The sequence below is a fragment of the Brachyistius frenatus genome, unplaced genomic scaffold, assembly GCF_029030835.1.
Source record: "Brachyistius frenatus isolate BFR_SWC_R1_liver_20210118 unplaced genomic scaffold, ASM2903083v1 Contig_297, whole genome shotgun sequence".
Taxonomy (NCBI): Eukaryota; Metazoa; Chordata; class Actinopteri; family Embiotocidae; genus Brachyistius; species Brachyistius frenatus.
The window spans coordinates 88,604-108,792 of record NW_027210896.1 but is presented as its reverse complement, the minus strand read 5'-3'; the positions used below and the strand labels follow the sequence as shown (position 1 = coordinate 108,792).

The 20,189-nt window shown below is 44.5% G+C and overlaps 1 protein-coding gene across 1 annotated transcript; it reads left to right on the top strand.

The window, feature by feature from the left end:
- Positions 1-1,367: 1,367 nt before the first annotated feature.
- LOC138635235 (1-phosphatidylinositol 4,5-bisphosphate phosphodiesterase delta-4-like) lies at positions 1,368-19,962 on the top strand. Its single transcript, XM_069722612.1, has 18 exons — positions 1,368-1,500; positions 3,078-3,135; positions 4,938-4,985; positions 8,036-8,194; positions 8,619-8,847; positions 9,027-9,156; positions 9,585-9,816; positions 9,920-10,121; positions 10,477-10,621; positions 11,910-12,062; positions 12,241-12,408; positions 16,804-16,960; positions 17,043-17,159; positions 18,192-18,370; positions 18,441-18,573; positions 18,955-19,104; positions 19,305-19,765; positions 19,906-19,962. The coding sequence occupies exons 1-17, from the start codon at positions 1,483-1,485 to the stop codon at positions 19,394-19,396; spliced, it is 2,370 nt and encodes a 789-aa protein (XP_069578713.1). The 5' UTR covers positions 1,368-1,482; the 3' UTR covers positions 19,397-19,765; positions 19,906-19,962.
- The last annotated feature ends 227 nt before the right edge of the window (positions 19,963-20,189 follow it).

Below are 20,189 nucleotides of genomic sequence, written 5' to 3'. Positions count from 1 at the left end.
ACACACACACACACACACACACACACACACACACACACACACACACACACACACACACACACACACACACACACACACACACACACACACACACACACACACACACACACACACACACACACACACACACACACACACACACACACACACACACACACACACACACACACACACACACACACACACACACACACACACACACACACACACACACACACACACACACACACACACACACACACACACACACACACACACACACACACACACACACACACACACACACACACACACACACACACACACACACACACACACACACACACACACACACACACACACACACACACACACACACACACACACACACACACACACACACACACACACACACACACACACACACACACACACACACACACACACACACACACACACACACACACACACACACACACACACACACACACACACACACACACACACACACACACACACACACACACACATCCATACGATCCATCATCTGTCATCACTTTATCCTGAACAGGGTCACGAGGGGGTGGAGCCTATCCCAGGGGAAGGTGGGGTTCTCCCTTCAGCCTGGACAGGCCATCAGTTATATATAACATAGATGTAACATAATGTAAATATATAAATCAAACACTGTGTACAAAGAGTTACAGACATCACTACCAGTGAAAGTCACATTTATATCAAACTGTTCTAATGTCAGACATCTTGCAGATTCGCAGCACAAAACAAGCAGTTTGATTTATTGTCAAAAGTTTGACTTTAATCAGGAAATGTCATTTTATTCTGGAAATATAATTTTAACTTTTTTCTCAAGAGCAAAGTTGTTTTTGTTTGTATTTTTAAAATCCTCCATCTGGACATATTTATTCCTTCATATGGCCCTGATATTAATAAACAGCTTTATAAATGTAAACATATACATCTTTGTGGTGCTGCATTTTTAGTGCTTTTACTTGGAAAGGAGTACAGGAAGTGTTCCAGTGGTTCATGTGATGCTCATGTTGTAGTCCAACATCCTCAGAGGTTCATCAGTAGTTCTGGTTCAGCTGGTCTGAGCACTGTAGAACCGGTCCTGGAGGTCTGTGGGGGACCAGAACCACAACCAGACCCTCCGCTGGTCCAAATGGTGGTGACAGGAGCTGTCTGTCTGTCACTATCTCTGTCTGTCTCTATCTCTGTCTGTCTCTATGTCTCTCTATCTCTATCTCTGCCTGTCTGTCTGTCTCTGTCTCTCTGTCTCTATCTCTGCCTGCCTGTCCGTCCGTCCGTCCGTCCGTCCGTCCGTCCGTCTCCACATCCCCGGCTCCAGTGGACAGAGAGAAGATCTACTAGTGGCTCAACGAGCTGTCCGGTCCAGAGACCCAGGACAACGTCCTGCTGGAGCTCAGCCAGAAGTGGGAGTCCGTCCCAGACTAGTCCCCCATCATGTGGCCCTCCTGAGGTACAATGAGGACGCTGCTGCAGGTCAGTCTCAGGTCTACATCAACCCCCCATCCACCTCTCCATCAATCCTCACATCAACCTCAGTGAGGAGCCCCTCTGCTGTACAGGTGTATTGTGGGTACTGTAGTTCCCCTCTGCTCCAGTCGTGGCACCGTTAGTGTAATCTGAGGATGGAAACTGAGCCTCAGCTGTAGATTATTGATGAGTGTGAATGTGAGCAGGCTGCAGGTTAAACCACAGAGATTCATGTTGAGGCCTTCAGTCTGTTGCAGCTCTCAGCTGTGTAATGATGTCAGTAATGAAGCAGCGCTGCTGGCAGCAGTTTGTTCATGTGATGGGGGACGTCTCCCTGATGTAGGACCAATGTCAATCATTGATGGGAGGACCAGGAGGAGGACCAGGAGGTGGACCAGGAGGCGGACCAGGAGGCCGGTCCGAATCCCTCCACCGGGTCAGAATTCCTCCACCCGGTCGGTCTCCACCTGGTCAGTCTCCACCAGGTCAGTATCCCTCCACCGGGTCAGTCTCCATCCACCTGGTCAGTATCCCTCCACCCAGTTAGTCTCCACCCGGTCAGTATCCTTCTACCCGCCCGGTCAGTATCCCTCCACCCGGTCAGTCTCTACCTGGTCAGTGTTCCTTTACATCACTATAACAGCTTAATTTATTAACAGGTATTTATTTGAATTATTGAGACTCATTAAGTTGAAACTCGTTATTTAAAGTATTTTCTGTGAATATCCATGTAATTTAATTTGGAATTTTTCTTTCACAAAAACATATTTCATAAAATTTCTCCAACAATGTATTGTTTTTGTTTTCCATTCAAAGTTATTTCATATTAGTACATGTTGAATAAATATAGATGGAGGGAACTTGTTTAGTGCTTCACTGCTGAAGAGTCCCACAGTATCTTCTACCTTTTGATTGACATCCTGCCATCAGCTGAACATCCCATCACAAAGAACACAATCGAATTTCCACATACGTCAACATCTGTACCCAGTGGCCTTTAAAAGTACGTAACGATAAAACCTACTGTTAATATACGTCTGGATATGTACAGTCTAACTTCATAATATTTAAGAAAAATACATTTGTCATTTGTGTTTTAAAAAAAGAAGCTAAATTCTGTGTTTTATTGTTAAAGTGAAATGTTTAAAGGAACAAAACATGAAGACACTTTTGGATGACACTACTTATACACAACAGTTCAGTCCTTCAGGTTCTCGTACAGAATATTTCCATATAGTCTCATATGGTATATCAGCCTGCTTTTAATCCAGATGTTCCAGAGTTGGAGGCACGAACATAAATACCAACATGTACTTAGTCACTCTTTATATCCGTCCTGATGTTATGAAGATGATGATGATGATGTTGCTGATGATGAGTCAGTTATTGTTCTGTATAGTTTGGGTTGAGTCCATATAAAGGAACACCAAGCAGCTTCAAACTGACCTGATCAGAGGAGATGCAGAAATGCAACACGGGGTGCAGCAGGTGGAGGGGGGGAGGGGAGGAGGGGAGGGGGCGAGTCAGGTGAGCTGACAGACAGTTGACTCAGGCTTCAGTTGGTGCTTCTCTCCCTGCAGCAGCAGCAGCATGCAGACAGACAGCAGCAGTCTGATGTGATCGGAGATGTTCCTGCAGCAGGTAAGCTTCTTGTTTTATATTCCATATATATATATATATTTTATTTTATTTTTATTTTTTTATATATATATATACTCTATATGTTCTGTATGTACAAACATAATTTACCCTTCTATGTAGTGTTGTAATACCTGAACAGTTACCTGTAAGACAGAAGTGAATCATGGGAACATTCAGTTTGTCTTTCTAAGTAAAACGCTTTCTGTTGTTGTCCATCTGTTAGGACATGTCCCTAACAGATGGACATGTGACATAAACACACAAACTGAACTTTAAATCTCAGTGAATATGTTCATTCAACACTCCCTTGACTTTGTGACCTATTTTCTGTTATGTTGTTAGTTCTGCTGTACTGTGTGTAGATGATCGCTGTACTGCTGATGTTGTTGTTCACACATAACATCTGCAGCTCCGACTGAACAGGAGAACAATGACAGGAGCTTTAACAGCCACTGAGTTGGTTCAGGTCGTGCAAGGCAGCAGGATTACTGCAGATTAGTCGGCTCAGACAGCACCGATGGGACAAAAAGTGCAGTACAGGACAAAATGCAGTAAAAACATAACGGGGCAGGAACAGCTCAGTGAGCAGGCTGTTGGTGTTATAAAGAGAGTGAACATCACCCTGATGATGATATAAAGAGAGTGAACATCACCCTGATGATGTTATAGAGAGAGTGAACATCGCCCTGATGGTGTTATAGAGAGAGTGAACATCGCCCTGATGGTGTTATAGAGAGAGTGAACATCACCCTGATGATGATATAGAGAGAGTGAACATCGCCCTGATGGTGTTATAAAGATAGTGAACATCGCCCTGATGGTGTTATAGAGAGAGTGAACATCACCCAGAGGAGCAGACGGCTGGTGTTCAACCACCCAGAGAACGTTATCCTCTGTTCTGGTCCTGTCCTTCATTCAATGAAACAGATTCAGTAACGGCCACATTCAACCATTTTTAAATGGTTTCATATTTGACTCCATACATTGTTGGATTACTGAGCTGGACCTTCTGGGTTCAGACACACGGGCCAAAGAACTCAGCACCTTTTAATCAGAGTTGCTGATTCAGACTGTAACATGTCAGTTCTGTTCAAAAGGAACAAAGACACATAACCCTTTTAAATATACAAAATGACCACCAAGAGATACAAACCTATTTCCAGACAAGTTGGGATGCTCTGAAAAATGTAAATAAGGCCACAATGTGATGATTTGTAAATCATATAAATGTATATTTAATAGAAAATAAACCAAAGACAACACATCAAATGTTGAAACCAAAAATAAAATACCTGCTCATTTTGAATTTGATAGAAGCAACAAGTCTCAAAAAGTTGCAACAGGATGAACAAAAGATGGAAAGGTTGTGTAAAGATAAAACACTTATATATTCAGGTTTTGGAGCAACATATGCTGCCATCCAGACAACGTCTCTTTCAGGGAAGGTCTTGTTTATTTCAGCAGAACAACGTCCAACCACATTCTGCACGTATTCCAACAGCATGGCTCTCTAGTAGAAGAGTTTTTTTTAATTTTTTTAATCTATTTTCAATTAAATATTGGTTTATTTGATTTGAAAATCACATTCTGTTTTTATTTACATTTTGCAGTGTCCCAACATTTTTGGAAATGGGGTTATAGAAAATAACCAACTCAATACAATTCAGCTCCAAGAACAAACAAAGGAGAGGAAACATTTTAATCAAATAAACCAAACAAATTATTTGTGTCATATTTCTTTTGTTTTACTGCAGCCTGCTCAGCCATGTTTTTAATGAGTGATGTTGTTTTCTTATTTTTAGATGGGACAGTGAGACCAGAACCAATGGCTTCCACCGCAACCGGCCTCCGTAAGTCGTGTGTGTGTGTTATTAAAGGGTTAATGAGTGTTTTTCTCTGTGGATGAACACTGAAATGTCTGAGGGATTGACAGCAGCAGACTGGCATTCAACCAACTGAAACATACAAATGATGCAAATTAATATGCTAAAATGTGACCTAAAATTATGATGCACAGCTTGAAAGAAGAAGATGTTTTTTTCCTCTGACTGCTGTACAATGAGCCTGGAGGGGTCCAGTGGTACCAGCAGGTCCTTTAGGTCCCGGAGCCTGTAGGGGTCCAGTAGTACCAGCAGGTTCTTTAGGTCCCGGAGCCTAGAGGGGTCCAGTGGTACCAGCAGGTTCATTAGGTCCTGGAGCCTGTAGGAGTCCAGTGGTACCAGCAGAGTACAAGCCTGGAGGTCTGGTTTCCATGGAGAGGTCTGGTTTCCATGACGAGACGGAGATCTGAGGGGTGTGTTCCTCCAACCCTCCCTGACCAGTGTTTAGTTTTCCAGATCACCATGGTGATATGATGTGTTGATGTGCGGCAGGTGGAGGTGTCAGCATGTTAACAGGAGTTACACTGAGATGATATATGACCTTTATTTAACCAGGTAGAATCAATTGAGAACCAATTCTCATTTACAATGATGACCTGTCATTTGATTTTGTTAGACCTGAAGTGCATGTTTTTGGATGATGGGAGGAAGCCGGAGAACCGGGAGAGAACCCACGCAAGCACAGGGAGAACATGCAAACTCCACACAGAAAGGCCCAGGACCGGATTCGAACCCAGAACCTTTTTGCTGTGAGGCGACAGTGCTAACCACTGCACCACCGTGCCACCCATGATGTTTCAGCGTGCGGCCGCTCGATGTGAAGTGTTTCTGTTGCATCATGAGGTGTTTTGTGTTCAAACAGAACTCATGAGATCGAGGTTAAACACACACAGACAGTTCATGAAGCTAACAGAGAACAGATGAGGCCGTTGGAAAATGAACGTTTTCCTCAGACGTAGATTATTATCTAAGTTATGAAGACGAACTCTGCATGATTGAAACTACAATATATCAGCTGAACATCCAACCAGACATGAACCTCCACAACCTCTGACCTTTCTGGAAACAAACACATCACACCTGGTGAACTGGAGGCAGATGGAAGATGTAGAGTTGTGACGTGGTGACGACCACCAGAGGGCGCCGTTCATACGAACTCTCCTCTGAACACCATGGATGCGAACACAAGTGAACACCATCAGGACCATCACAGGTGAACACCATCTGTAGAGGTCCTGAGTACTGTGATGAGGCTCCGCCCCCAACACATCTGCAGACAAGCAGAGAAACACAGAGGAGGAGTGCGGAAGGGGTGGGGGGGAGAACCTGAGGTCACTGCAGGTCACATGATGTTCAACAAACACACAGGATTACTTGTAAAACTCATGTACAGTGCATCCGGAGAGTATTCACAGCGCTTCACTTTTTCTACATTTTGTTATGTTACAGATTTATTCCAAAATGGATTAAATCACGCGTACATAAGTATTCACAGCCTTTTCCATGACACTCAACATTGAACTCAGCTGCTTCCTGTTTCCACTGATCATCCTTGAGATGTTTCTACAACTTGATTGGAGTCCACCTGGTAAATTCAGTTGATTGGACATGATTTGGAAAGACACACACCGTCTATATAAGGTCCCACAGTTGACATGTCAGAGCACAAACCAAGACATGAAGTCCAAAGAATCATCTGTAGACCTTCGAGACAGGATTGTATGGAAATACAGATCTGGGGAAGAGTACAGAAACATTTCTGCAGCATTGAAGGTCCCAGTGAGCACAGTGGCCTCCATCATCTGTAAATGGAAGAAGTTTGAACCACCGGGACTCTTCCTAGAGTCGGCCGCCCGGCCAAACTGAGCGACCGGGGGAGAAGAGCCTCAGTCAGGGAGGTGACCAAGAACCCGATGGTCACTCTGACAGAGCTCTAACGTTGCTCTGTGAAGAGAGGAGAACCTTCCAGAAGGACAACCATCTCTGCAGCACTCCACCCAGCAGGCCTGTATGGTAGAGTGACCAGACGGAAGACACTCCTCAGTAAAAGGCTCATGACAGCCCACCTGGAGTTTACCAAAAGGCACCTGAAGGACTCTCAGACCAGGAGAAACTAAATTCTCTGGTCTTGATGAAACAAAGATTGAACTCTTTGGCCTAAATGCCAAGCGTCATGTTTGGAGGAAACCAGGCACCGCTCATCACCTGGCCAACACCATCTCTACAGTGAAGCATGGTGGTGGCAGCATCATGCTGTGGGGATGTTTTTCAGCAGCAGGAACTGGGAGACTAGTCAGGATGGAGGGAAAGATGAATGCAGCGATGTACAGAGACATCCTTGATGAAAACCTTCTCCAGAGCGCTCTGGACCTCAGACTGGGGCGAAGGTTCATCTTCCAACAGGACAACGACCCGAAGCACACAGCCAAGATAACAAAGGAGTGTCTTCGGGACAACTCTGTGAATGTCTTTGAGAGGCCCAGGCAGAGCCCAGACTTGAACCTGATTGAACATCTCTGGAGAGATCTGAAGATGTCTGAGCACCGACGCTCCCCATCCAACCTGATGGAGCTTGAGAGGTCCTGCAAAGAAGAATCGGAGAAACTGCCCAAGAATAGGAGCCAAGCTTATAGCATCATACTCAAAAAGACTTGAGGCTGTAATTTCTGCCAAAGGTGCTTCAACAAAGTATTGAGCAAAGACTGTGAATACTTATGTACGTGTTATATTTTCATTCTTTATTTTTAATAGATTTACTCAAATTTTAAACAAACTTTTTTCACGTTATCATTATGGGGTATTGTGTTTTGAATTTTGAGGAAAAAAATGAATTTAATCAATTTTGGAATAAATCTGTAACATAACTAAATGTGTAAAAAGTGAAGCGCTGTGAAAACTTTCTGGATGGACTGTATGTTCACATATTAAACAATATATTTACATGTGACAACATCCGACCTTCTTGTGTATTTCCTGAGGATATGTCTCATCCGTGTGTGCTGGACGATGTCTGTCCTCAGGTGTCTCGGGGGACGACAACCTGCAGTCCATGCTGGTGGGGACGGTGATGAGGAAGATCAAGTCTCGCACCTGGAAGAAGCAGCGATACTTCAAGCTGCAGGACGATGGCACGACCATCTGGTACAAGTCCAAGAAGGCCGGCAACGCCCACTCTACCTGTAAGAGCCTCACCTGGACTCACCTGTCCATCTATTTCTAACATCATCACCTGGACTCACCTATCCATCTATTTCTAACATCATCACCTGCACTCACCTGTCCATCTGTTTCTAACATCACCTGTAGCACCCACAGGGTCTCAGAGTGGAGGACAGTCTTGACAGACATCCTTCATAGCATGATGATTGACATGTCTGCTGCTTCCTGTGCTGTGTCACCTGAACATCTCACCTGTCCATGATGCTGCATTAATCGCTGTCTCTTTGTCTCTCTTTATCTCCGTCTCTGTCTGTCTCTGTCTCCATCTCTCTCCGTCTGTCTCCGTATCCGTCCATCTCCATTCCTGTCTCCGTCTGTCTCCGTATCCGTCCATCTCTGTCGCCGTACCTGTCCGTCTCTGTCTGTCTCTGTCTCCATGTCTAGTCTCTGTGAGTGACGTAGAGGCGGTCCGTGAGGGCCACCAGAGCGAGGTGCTGCTCAGCATCGCGGACGAGTTCCCCGCCGACCGATGCTTTACGCTGGTCTTCAGAGGTCGCCGTGGTAACCTGGACCTGGTGGCCGAGTCGGCGGAGGAGGCCCAGTCATGGATCAAAGGCATGAGGAAGCTAATGGAGAACCTGGAGAACATGGGGGAGAGGGAGAAGCTGGACCAGTATCCTTCACCTGGAGTTTATACTCACCTGTCTCAGACAGTTCCCTGAATTTGAGATATTTCCACCTGGTTGGTAGAGATGAATCAGTAGTCAGTGTTGTTGCTCCTGAGTCCTGCAGGTTTGATTCCGTTAGAACCGCTTTGAGTGTTTGATCCATTTCCTTAAGTATTGGTTCCAGATGGATCTGTGATTGGTTCAAGAAGGCGGACAAGAACCACGACGGCAGGATGAACTTCAAGGAAGTACAAGACCTGCTGAAGATGATGAACGTGGACATGAACGAGCACCACGCCCACCGTCTGTTCACAGTGAGAGCTGCTGATAGAACTGAAGTTATTGTTATATCTGCAGTTGATAGAACTGAAGTTATTATGATGACTACTGCTGATAGAACTGAAGTTATTATGATGACTACTACTGATAGAACTGAAGTTATTATGATGACTACTGCTGATAGAACTGAAGTTATTATGATGACTACTACTGATAGAACTGAAGTTATTATGATGACTACTGCTGATAGAACTGACGTTATTATGATGAATGCTTGATAGAACTGAAGTTTTTACGATGACTATTGCTGATAGAACTGAATTTATTATGATGACTACCTGAAGTTATTAAGATGACTACCGCAGATAGGACCAGAGTTGTTATTGTAAAATAAGTATTCAGAGTGTCCTGACATCAAACACAGCGGGTTGGTAATGTCCATGTTGTCCTGTCCTCCCTTTAGATGGCTGATAAGTCCCAGTCTGGGACTCTGGAGGATGATGAGTTTGTGCTATTCTATAAGATGCTGACCCAAAGGGAGGACGTCCTCAGGGTTTTCCAAGAGTACTCAGCTGATGGACAGAAGCTGTCCGAGGGAGACCTAGAGGACTTCTTAAGGGAGGAGCAGCTGGAGGGGGACGATGTCCAACAGCATGTCCAGCAGGTCATCGATCGCTACGAGCCCTCCGACACAGGTACAGGTGGTGGTATTTGTCAGGAAGATCAATATCCAAGTGAATCTTCGCAGCTGCATCCTGGACCTTCAGAGTGAAGGTCTGACTGCTGCTGTGTTTCCAGCCAAGCTGCTGAACGCCATGACGTTCGACGGCTTCTTGATGTACCTGGGCTCAGCCGAGGGCTCCATCTTCAACCCGCAGCGCCGCCGCGTCTTCCAGGACATGAACCAGCCTCTCTGCCACTACTTCATCTCCTCCTCCCACAACACCTACCTGATGGAGGACCAGCTGAGGGGGCAGAGCAGCGTGGAGGGCTACATCAGGTAAGTGTTGGAGTCAGAGGGGCTGAGGTACATCTGATCAATGTGACTCAGTGCAGACATCTGGTTAGAGAGAACAGGAACTTTTCATATAGTTACGTCAATAAAACCGCGTCCTCCCCGCCGCTCCACTGAACCTCTCGGTGATGAGATTTACTGTGATGTCGTCCCTCATTAATCTTCATCCATTCATCAGTTTTTAACTCCCATTAATAAAAGAAAGACGACGTCCTGACGTCCATTAGTTTTACAGTAATTAATTGTTTCATCACATTTATAAATTCAGACATCAGTGTATTCCTGAACATCAGGACATCATCTGTCCCTCCGTGTCCCTGACTGTGTCCCCCTATCTCAGGGCTCTGTCCCGGGGCTGCCGCTGTGTGGAGGTGGACTGCTGGGACGGGACCAGTGGAGAACCAATCGTGTACCACGGACACACCTTCACCTCCAAGATCCTCTTCAAGGACGTGGTTACTGCTGTGGGCAACTACGCCTTCAAGGTAGGTTGAGCTGATGTAGACACAGAGGACATGAAAACCTGAAACTTTCTTCATCCTGAGGTGTTCTGGTCTTTAGTGAAACACAGCCTGGTTCCATCTGTAAGAAGATTTGGTTGTTGTATGTTTGTGGTGTCCTGTCGATGGTCCGTCCTCCGCAGGGTGGAGGGCAGGACCTCCGCAGGGTGGAGAACCTCCACCCAGCGGAGGACGGACCGCCGACAGTCCTCTCTGTAATTCTCATCGCAGCATTACACTAGTTTTCTCCTCCATTGTTCCGGTCCCAGCAGCTCATCACACATTGATCAGAGGGAGTTCACCTGTCCAGCCATCATGCACCTGCTTCCAGAGAGCAGCTGCCAGGTTCACCTTCATGTCAGTGTGTAATGACGGTAATGCGTGTATGTGTGAATCATCCATTCGTCCATCTTCAGCTCTGTCATCCGAAAGGTTCCCCGATCAAAACGCTCTGCAGGGTTCAATTATAGACTCACTCTGCTCCTCGTATCACAGGCTTCTTTTTTTCCTGCAGGTATCAGTATTTTTTTTTCTTTTCTTGCAGGTATCAGAGTATGTTGTGTTTTGTTTTCTCTGCACGTATCAGAGTATGTTTGTTTTTGTTTTTTCCTGCAAGATCAGAGGATGTTTTTTTTTCTTCTCACAAGTATCATATATTTTCTTTCCTGAACGAATCAGAGTATGTTTGTTTTTTTTTTTTTTTCTGGCAGGTATCAGAAGTATGTTGTCTTTTATTTCCTGTAGGTATCAGAGTATGTTTTGTTTTTCCCTACAGGTATCAGAGTATGTTGTGTTTTGTTTCCTGTAGGTATCAGAGTATGTTTTGTTTTCTCTGCACGTATTAAAGTATGTATTTTTTTTTTTTTTTTTTCTGGCAGGTATCAGTATGTTTTTTTCCTTCACGATCAGAGTATGTTTTTTTGTTTTTTCTGACAAGTATCAGAGTATGTTTGTTTGTTTTTCCTGCAGGTATCAGAGTATGTTTGCTTTATTTTTTTTCTCACAAGTATCATATTATGTTTTCTTTTCTTTCCTGCAGGTATCAAAGTATGTTTGTTTGTTTTTTTCAGCAGGTATCAGAGTATGTTTTTTTGTTTTTTTTCCTGAAGGTATCAGAGTATGTTTGTATTTTTCTCACAAGTATCATGTTATGTTTTCTTTTCTTTACTGCAGGTATCAGAGTATGTTTTTTTTTTTTTCTGGCAGGTATCAGAGTATGTTTATGATATTTTCCCTGCAGCTATAAGAGTATGTTCATTTGTTTTTCCTGCAGGTATCAGAGTACCCAGTCATCTTGTCCATAGAGAACCACTGCAGTGTGGAGCAGCAGAGAGTCATGGCCCAGCACCTCAACAACATCCTGGGAGACAAGCTGCTCAGGAGGACGCTGGATGGAAAGGTCCCCGTGGGGCTGCCGTCTCCTCAGGTGAGCCATGACTTCCATGTAATACAACATGAAGCAGAAGCAGCTTCACTAACACAGACTGTAGGTCTCACTGTTCCAGGACAGATGCCTTCTGTCCTCCTGAATGATGGTTTGAGTGACAGCTGCTGTGTGGCATCATCACCTGAACCTGCAGGATGACCTGTGACCTCTCTGTTAGGATCTCAGGGGGAAGATTCTGGTGAAGGCAAAGAAGATTGGAGGCCTGGAGGGGACGTTCAGCGGGATGGGGGAGGACCCTCTGACCGGAGAGGTCAGCGATGAAGACGAGGCCGCAGAGATAGACGAAGATAATCTGCACCGGGAGAGTGTTCGCCGCAGGGTGAAGGTGAGTCGGCTGGTTCAGTAGTAAACCTTTTAAAAGGGTGTGATGGAGATGCAGGGTCATCTGGGGCAGTGGTTTTAGGATGAGGATGATGATGAAACAGAGCAGGAAGTGGATTTAACAGATTAATGGAAACAGAATAAATTCACTTCTTATGATTAACTGACAGGTGTTAATTCAACAGAGTGAAGTCTGACTACAGCAGGTGTTTTACTGCAGGTGGTTTAACATGTGATTCAACGCAGGTGATTTACAGCAGGTGGTTTACAGCAGGTGTTTTACTGAAAGTTTTTTTTTTTTACTGAAGGTATTTTACAGCAGGTGATTTACAGCAGGTGTTTTACTGCAGGTGATTTACAGCAGGTGTTTTACTGCAGGTGATTTACAGCAGGTGGTTTACAGCAGGTGATTTACAGCAGGTGATTTACAGCAGGTGTTTTACTGCAGGTGATTTACAGCAGGTGTTTTACTGCAGGTGATTTACAGCAGGTGGTTTACAGCAGGTGGTTTACTGCAGGTGATTTACTGCAGGTGATTTACTGCAGGTGTTTTACTGCAGGCGATTTACTGCAGGTGATTTTTACTGCAGGTGATTTTTACTGCAGGTGTTTTTTACTGCAGGTGATTTACAGCAGGTGTTTTACTGCAGGTGGTTTAACATGTGATTCAACAGGTGATTTACAGCAGGTGTTTTACAGCAGGTGTTTTACAGCAGGTGTTTTACTGCAGGTGTTTTACAGCAGGTGTTTTACAGCAAGTGTTTTACAGCAGGTGGTTTACAGCAGGTGTTTTACAGCAGGTGTTTTACAGCAAGTGTTTTACAGCAGGTGGTTTACAGCAGGTGATTCACTGCAGGTGAGTAATCGCTGTGTTCTTCTGCTGTGATGAAGACATGAGGAGGTTCTCCTCCTTTCTTTTGGTCCAGAGGAGAACCGTGAACAGACTGAGATCAGTTTAGTTACTTTATGATCAACTTCACTCCGACAGTGATGATGTCATCATATCTGCCGCTATCTGCCGGTTCCTTTACAGTAACCGTGAGGAGAAACTTTTGTCAGATTTAAAAGAAGATTTAAAGATTTAAAGAAGTCTAAATGTGCCGAGTCCATATTTTACAGATATAAAACTCTCCACCTCTGACTGCTAATGATGGTTTTTATTTGACACATGACACATCAGACTAACGTAGAACAACCTCCTGATGTTTCTGAGCCACTGCTGTCAGTCACTGATACCTGCTCAGGTGCAGCTCTGTTTGAGCTCAGATCCACCGATGGTGTCACAATACCACATGCAGAAGATGTAAACATTACAGAGACCGACTGAAACAAAGCAGAGAACCAGAGAGGGACCAGAGGGACCAGAAGGACCCAGTGGGACCCAGAGGGCACCTGTTGGACCCTGTTGGACCCACTCACTGTTAACGTCCTCCAGTTAGAGATTCAGCACAGAAAACACTGAACTCCCTGTGTGTGTGTGTGTGTGTGTACACGTGTTGTCAGTGTATAGGATTGCATAACCGTGTGTGGCAGCTCATGAAAGATGCAGAGGAAGCTGGGCAGCGAGAGACACTGGGTGTTAGATGAGGTGATCTGTTTACAGACGAAGACGGACCCATCAGAACCAACTCAGAGGTAGAACATTAATCTGTATCTGATTATCAGAACTAACTCAGAGGTAGAACATTCATGTGTTGAAGCAGCTCCTCCTTCACTGAACGGGAGTTTAGACCGAACTACAGTTAGTTCTGATGTTGACCAACGGTCTGTTAAAGTAGACACGATGTGATGTTTTCTGTCAGGCCTCAGCAGACAGGGCTGGGCCATGTGGCCTGAACTGGGCTAACTTTGGTTCTGTATTCTGCTGTGAGCAGCGCTGACTGCAGACTTTCGTCACCTCTGTAGTTGAATGTGGACCCGTGTGGCTGCTTCTTCAGTACATTCAGTTCAATCTGCAGGAACTCTTGGCATATTGAACTGTATTAAGGTTTCAATTCATCTCTTCTTGGTGGTGACATCATTACAAGGGCATTTTTAGTCCTGGTTCAGTTATAGAGTTTACATAAGGACTTCAGATTAAAGCCCTTATTTGAAATAACGTTGACCCATTTTGGGCTTTAAATGGGTCATATGATGACCTCAGGTTGAAGTTTTCATAGTCCCTGATTATGGCTTTATTTAAATAACTTTGTTCAGAGTTTAGTCCTGAGTTTACAGAGCAGCTGTTTAAAGAGGACGTTGAATGATTCTCTGTGAGCACTGCAGTAAACAAATTTTAGTCCTCAGTTTAGTTCTGAGTTCACAAAGCAGCTTCTTAAAGACCTTGAATGATTCCGAGTTTAGTCCTGAGTCTAGAGAGCAGCTGTTTAAAGAAGGCGTTGAATCTCTGTGAGCGCTGCAGTAAACTAACATTACTCCTGAGTTTAGTTCTAACTTTAGTTAGATCCTGAGTTTAGAGTTTAGTCCTGAGTTTAGTGAGCAGCTGTTTAAAGAGGGCATTGAATGATTCTCTGCAGTAAACTGTGTAAAGGAGCAGTGGGCCACTTAGAGTCATGTTTATTGATTAGTATCTGAGACGGCTGAAATGCCACACTGGGAACGTTGTCAACATGGTCATCAGAGGTGAGCCCAGTGTCCAGTTTGGAGTGATGTGAGCTCAGCGCTGGGCATGGTGTAAGTGTCCCTCTGTCTGGTAGGTGGTGGAAGAGGGTGGTGCCTGAGGCCTCGCGGAGCAGCCCGATCAGCTTTCATGTGGAAGCAGGCAGGCGTGATGTGGAAGAGCTCTGCAGGTTTCACTGCTGCTGGTCTGTGCAGTCAGAAGAGACCCTGACAGCAGACCTGGTTTACCTGGCAGAGGTTTACTCGTCTAAGAGGGTTGTCTGAAGGTCTCTGTTACGGTGCTCCCTGCCATGACAGGAATCCTCCACATCACCAGGGTTCACCCTATCAGGTGACGGAAGCTCCGGTCAGGTGATGTGAACCCAGAGACGGTTAACAGGTCCACCTCAGGAGACATTCACGGGTCCACCTCAGGCAATGGTTAACGGGTCCACCTCAGGCGATGGTTAATGGGTCCACCTCAGGCGATGGTTAACAGGTCCACCTCAGGCGATGGTTAACGGGTCCACCTCAGGATACGCTCATGTGTCCACCTCAGGAGACATTCATGGGTCCACCTCAGGAGACATTCATGGGTCTACCTGAGGAGACATTCCCAGGTCCACCACAGGAAATGGTTAACAGGTCCACCCCAGGAGATGGCTCATGGGTCCAACTCAGGAGATGTTAGCGGGTCCACCTCAGGAGACATTCACAGGTCCATTTCAGTAGACGGTTAACGGGTCCACTTTAGGAGACGGTTAAGGGGTCCACCTCAGAAGATGTTTATCAGGTCCGCCTCAGGAACCATTCACGGGTCCACCTCAGGAGACATTCACGGGTCAACCTCAGGAGATGTTAGTGGGTCCACCTCAGGAGACATTCACAGGTCAACTTCAGGAGACAATCACGGGTCCACCTCAGGAGACATTCACAGGAAGTCACGAGAGATTATCACAGGAAGTCACCGCAAATTATTATCACAGGAAGTCACCACAGATTATCACCACAGGAAGAACCACAGATTATTATCACAGGAAGATTATTATTACAGGAAGTCACTATAGATTATTATCACAGTAAATCACGAGAGATTATTATCACAGGAAGTCACCACAGATTATTGTCACAGGAAGTCACCACAAATTATTATCACAGGAAATCACCACAGATTATCGCCACAGGAAGAACCACATATTATTTTCACCACAGGAAGAACCGCAGATTATTATCACAGGAAGAACTACAGATTATTATCACAGGAAGTCACCACAGATTATTATCGTAAAAATCACCACAGATTATTATCGTAGAAATCACCACAGATTATTATCACATGAAGAATCACAGATTATTATCACAGGAAGTCACAACAGATTATTATCACAGGAAGAACTACAGTTTATTATCACAGGAAATCACCACATATTATTATCACAGGAAATCATTACAGATTAATCTTTAGGAGGTAGGTGGTAAAAAAAAAAAAAAAAATCACATTTGTTTTCCTAGACTTGGAAATATGTTTCTAACTCTTGCAATTTTACAGTAAAGAAATCACTTAAAACTCCACAAATTACTTTTTTTTTTTTTTTTTTTTAAAGACACAATCATAAATTTTTGATAGGATAAAGTTATGATTAGACAGCTGTGATTGGACAGCATCAGCCTGACTGTCCTGGATGACTGAGTCTTCTCTGATAAATGTTTGTCTCTTTCATTGTGTTGGCTCTCCTCTCAGTTTCAAGTCTCAGTGATGTCCTCTGGTGTCCTTTGTCTCTTTGTCTCCATCTCTCCATAGAGGTCAAAGCAGCGTCTCTCCAAGGAGCTGTCGGACTATGTGATCTACTGTAAGAGTGTCCACTTCAGTAGCTTCAAACACTCCCGGATCCACTCCAAGTTCTATGAGGTGGCCTCCTTCACTGAGTCCAAAGCCCGCAAACACCTAAAGGAGACAGGTGGGTGGAGTCGGTCCCCCAAGTGTTCACCATGATTTAAACTGACTCTAACTGTCCCTCTGATGTCTCGTCTCTGTCTCAGGAGTGGACTTTGTCCACCATAACTCCCGTCACCTGACCCGGGTCTATCCCACCGGCTTCAGGACCGACTCGTCCAACTTCAACCCTCAGGAGATGTGGAACGCTGGCTGCCAAATCGGTGATTAGATAGAAATGAGTTTAACAACACATCACATCATTAACTTTATTGTTGTTCTTCTTACTGCTGCAATGGGCTGCATCTGCTGTGATGATGTCTGAACACTGTTCCAACTACTGGACCAATAATAATAATCAGAATTAGAAAAGATAATAACAATAAAACACTTTATTTATGGGCCACATTTCAAAACAATGCTTTAAATTCAGTTTTAGTTCTACAGTTCAACCATTAAATACAAATATAATCATCAAAACTTTTTATTTCTGCTTTCATTATTTTTGAATTAACTTGTTTTGTCATTTCTTATTTTATTTCTCCATTTATACTATTAAATCACAAACGGTGCCATTCACGGAAGTTTTAAAGTTTGTCTCCTGTAGTTGATAACTCTGAAAACTTCTGTGTCCATTTGAAATGCAGAAGTTTTTTTTTTTTTATTGAAGTGACTCGGATGTAATTCGACAGTTTTGACGACATTCAGCTCTGATCTATGAAGAATCAAATAAACCCCGCCTCTAGCTCCACCCACCACTCGTCTGCATCTCCAGCTGGCAACCTGATTGAGAAGCCCCACCCCCAGGCTGGTGTGATTGGTTCCTGAGGTCTGACCTATCAAACAACAGCTGCCTGAATCTGTTTTTTAGAGTCATGGTTTTGACTGATTATTTTATTCTCAAAGACAGCATCACAATTATCACGTGTTCCTGATCTGAGTAACATACTTAGATGTCGTCGTGTCAGACATCATGTGTGACATCATCACAACGTTCACAGAAAACAAAGATTCCTCCAACAAACCAGAAAATGAAATAGTAGATTTCACTGCTGTGTTTTAATTGCTTATTTCTGAGTGCTGAGGTTAAAATCTAATGATCAGGTGTTTCCCAGTGCAGCTTTAATAATATAATATAATATCATATAATATACTAATACTAATATAATAATACTATAATAAATAATATAATATACCAATATAATAATAATAATAACATAATAGTAAGAGAGAAGTGACAGTGTTTGTGCTCTTAGTGGCGTTGAACTTCCAGACGGCGGGGGAAGCCATGGACCTGAACGACGGGCTGTTCTCTCAAAACAGCGGCTGTGGCTTTGTCCTGAAGCCAGGTTTCATGAGAGAGGCCGAGAGGAGGTTCGACCCCGAGGCTCCTCAGAACCGGGCCGGGTACCGACCCATAGTCCTCACCGTGCAGGTAACCCAGCTCCACAGACGCACACAGGAGGCAGCTGACCACGAACGAACCTGTTTCCTGTGTGATGAAGGTTATCAGCGGCCAGCAGTTGCCCAAAGTCAACATCAAGGAGGACTCCATCGTGGACCCACTGGTCCGGGTCGAGATCCACGGAGTCCCTGTGGACCAGAACAAGCAGGAGACCCGCTACATCGACAACAACGGTACCGAGAGGCTGGACATCAGGCTGTAGCTATCAGGAGACTGATAGTATCAGTGAATCTGTCCTCTGTCCTCCGACCTCTGTCATCCTTTCCTTTGACCTCTAACCTCTGTCCTTTATCCTCTGATCTCCGTTCTGTCCTTCGACCTGTAACCTCTGTCCTCTGTTCTCTGTCCTCTGTCTTCTGTCCTCCAACCTTCGTCTTCTGAACTCTGTCCTTCTGTCCTCTGACCTCCGTCCTTCGTTCTCTGACCTCTGTCCTACATCATCTGACTTTTGTCCTCTGTCCTCCGACCTTCGTCCTCTGACCTCTGTCCTCCGACCTCTGTTCTCTAACATCCGACCTCTGTCCTCTGACCTTTGTCCTCCTTCCTCTCCCCAGGCTTCAACCCGGTGTGGTACGACACCCTGCGGTTCACCATCCACTCCCCTGAGCTGGCCCTGGTGCGCTTCGTGGTGGAGGATTACGACAAGACGTCCAAGAACGACTTCGTGGGACAGTTCACGCTGCCGCTCAGCTGCATGCAACAAGGTGGACAATTATTATTAAAACTTTATTAAAACACGTTTAAAAGACGTTTAATTCAGCCTGCTGGATCTGTCCATGTGTCCATCTGGGTTAGGGTTAGATTTAACATGATGTAGTGTAATAGATAATGAGTGCGCCCCCTGCAGGAGGAGTCAGTACATGAAGTCTGTCTGTTTCTGATTTGTTAGTTTTTGTGTCTTCAGGTTATCGTCACATCCACCTTCTGTCCAGAGACGGAACCAGTATTCCTCCCTCCTCCCTGTTCGTCCACATCCGGATCTCTGAACTGGACTGAACCTGAACCCTGAGGCCTGAATCCTGAGCCCTCAATTCTGGACCCTGTCCTGACTCTTAGAGGTTCTGGACCCTCTTCACTGCAGAAACTAAGTTTCCTCCCTGAGATGATATTTCATATTATTCTGATGTGATGTGAATTAATTTTACGCCAAACGTTTAGAGGATCCTCAGCAGTTTATCAGCTCTGAGTGGTTTTTGCTTTGTTCTGTGTCATGTGTGTAACTTCCTGTTTCTGCTGAAGGCTTATTGGAGAAGACGATGTGCCACCGTGAGGTTCAGTCAGATAGATTCTGTCAGGTAGATTCAGTGAGGTAGATTCTATCAGGTAGATTCTATCAGGTAGATTCTATCAGGTATATTCAGTCAGGTAGATTCTATCAGGTATATTCAGTCAGGTAGATTCTATCAGGTAGATTCTATCAGGTAGATTCTATCAGGTATATTCAGTCAGGTAGATTCTATCAGGTAGATTCAGTGAGGTAGATTCAGTGAGGTAGATTCTATCAGGTAGATTCAGTGAGGTAGATTCTATCAGGTAGATTCAGTCAGGTAGATTCAGTCAGGTAGATTCTATCAGGTATATTCAGTGAGGTAGATTCTATCAGGTAGATTCTATTAGGTATATTCAGTCAGGTAGATTCTATCAGGTAGATTCAGTGAGGTAGATTCTATTAGGTATATTCAGTCAGGTAGATTCTATCAGGTATATTCAGTCAGGTAGATTCAGTGAGGTAGATTCTATCAGGTATATTCAGTGAGGTAGATTCTATCAGGTATATTCAGTGAGGTAG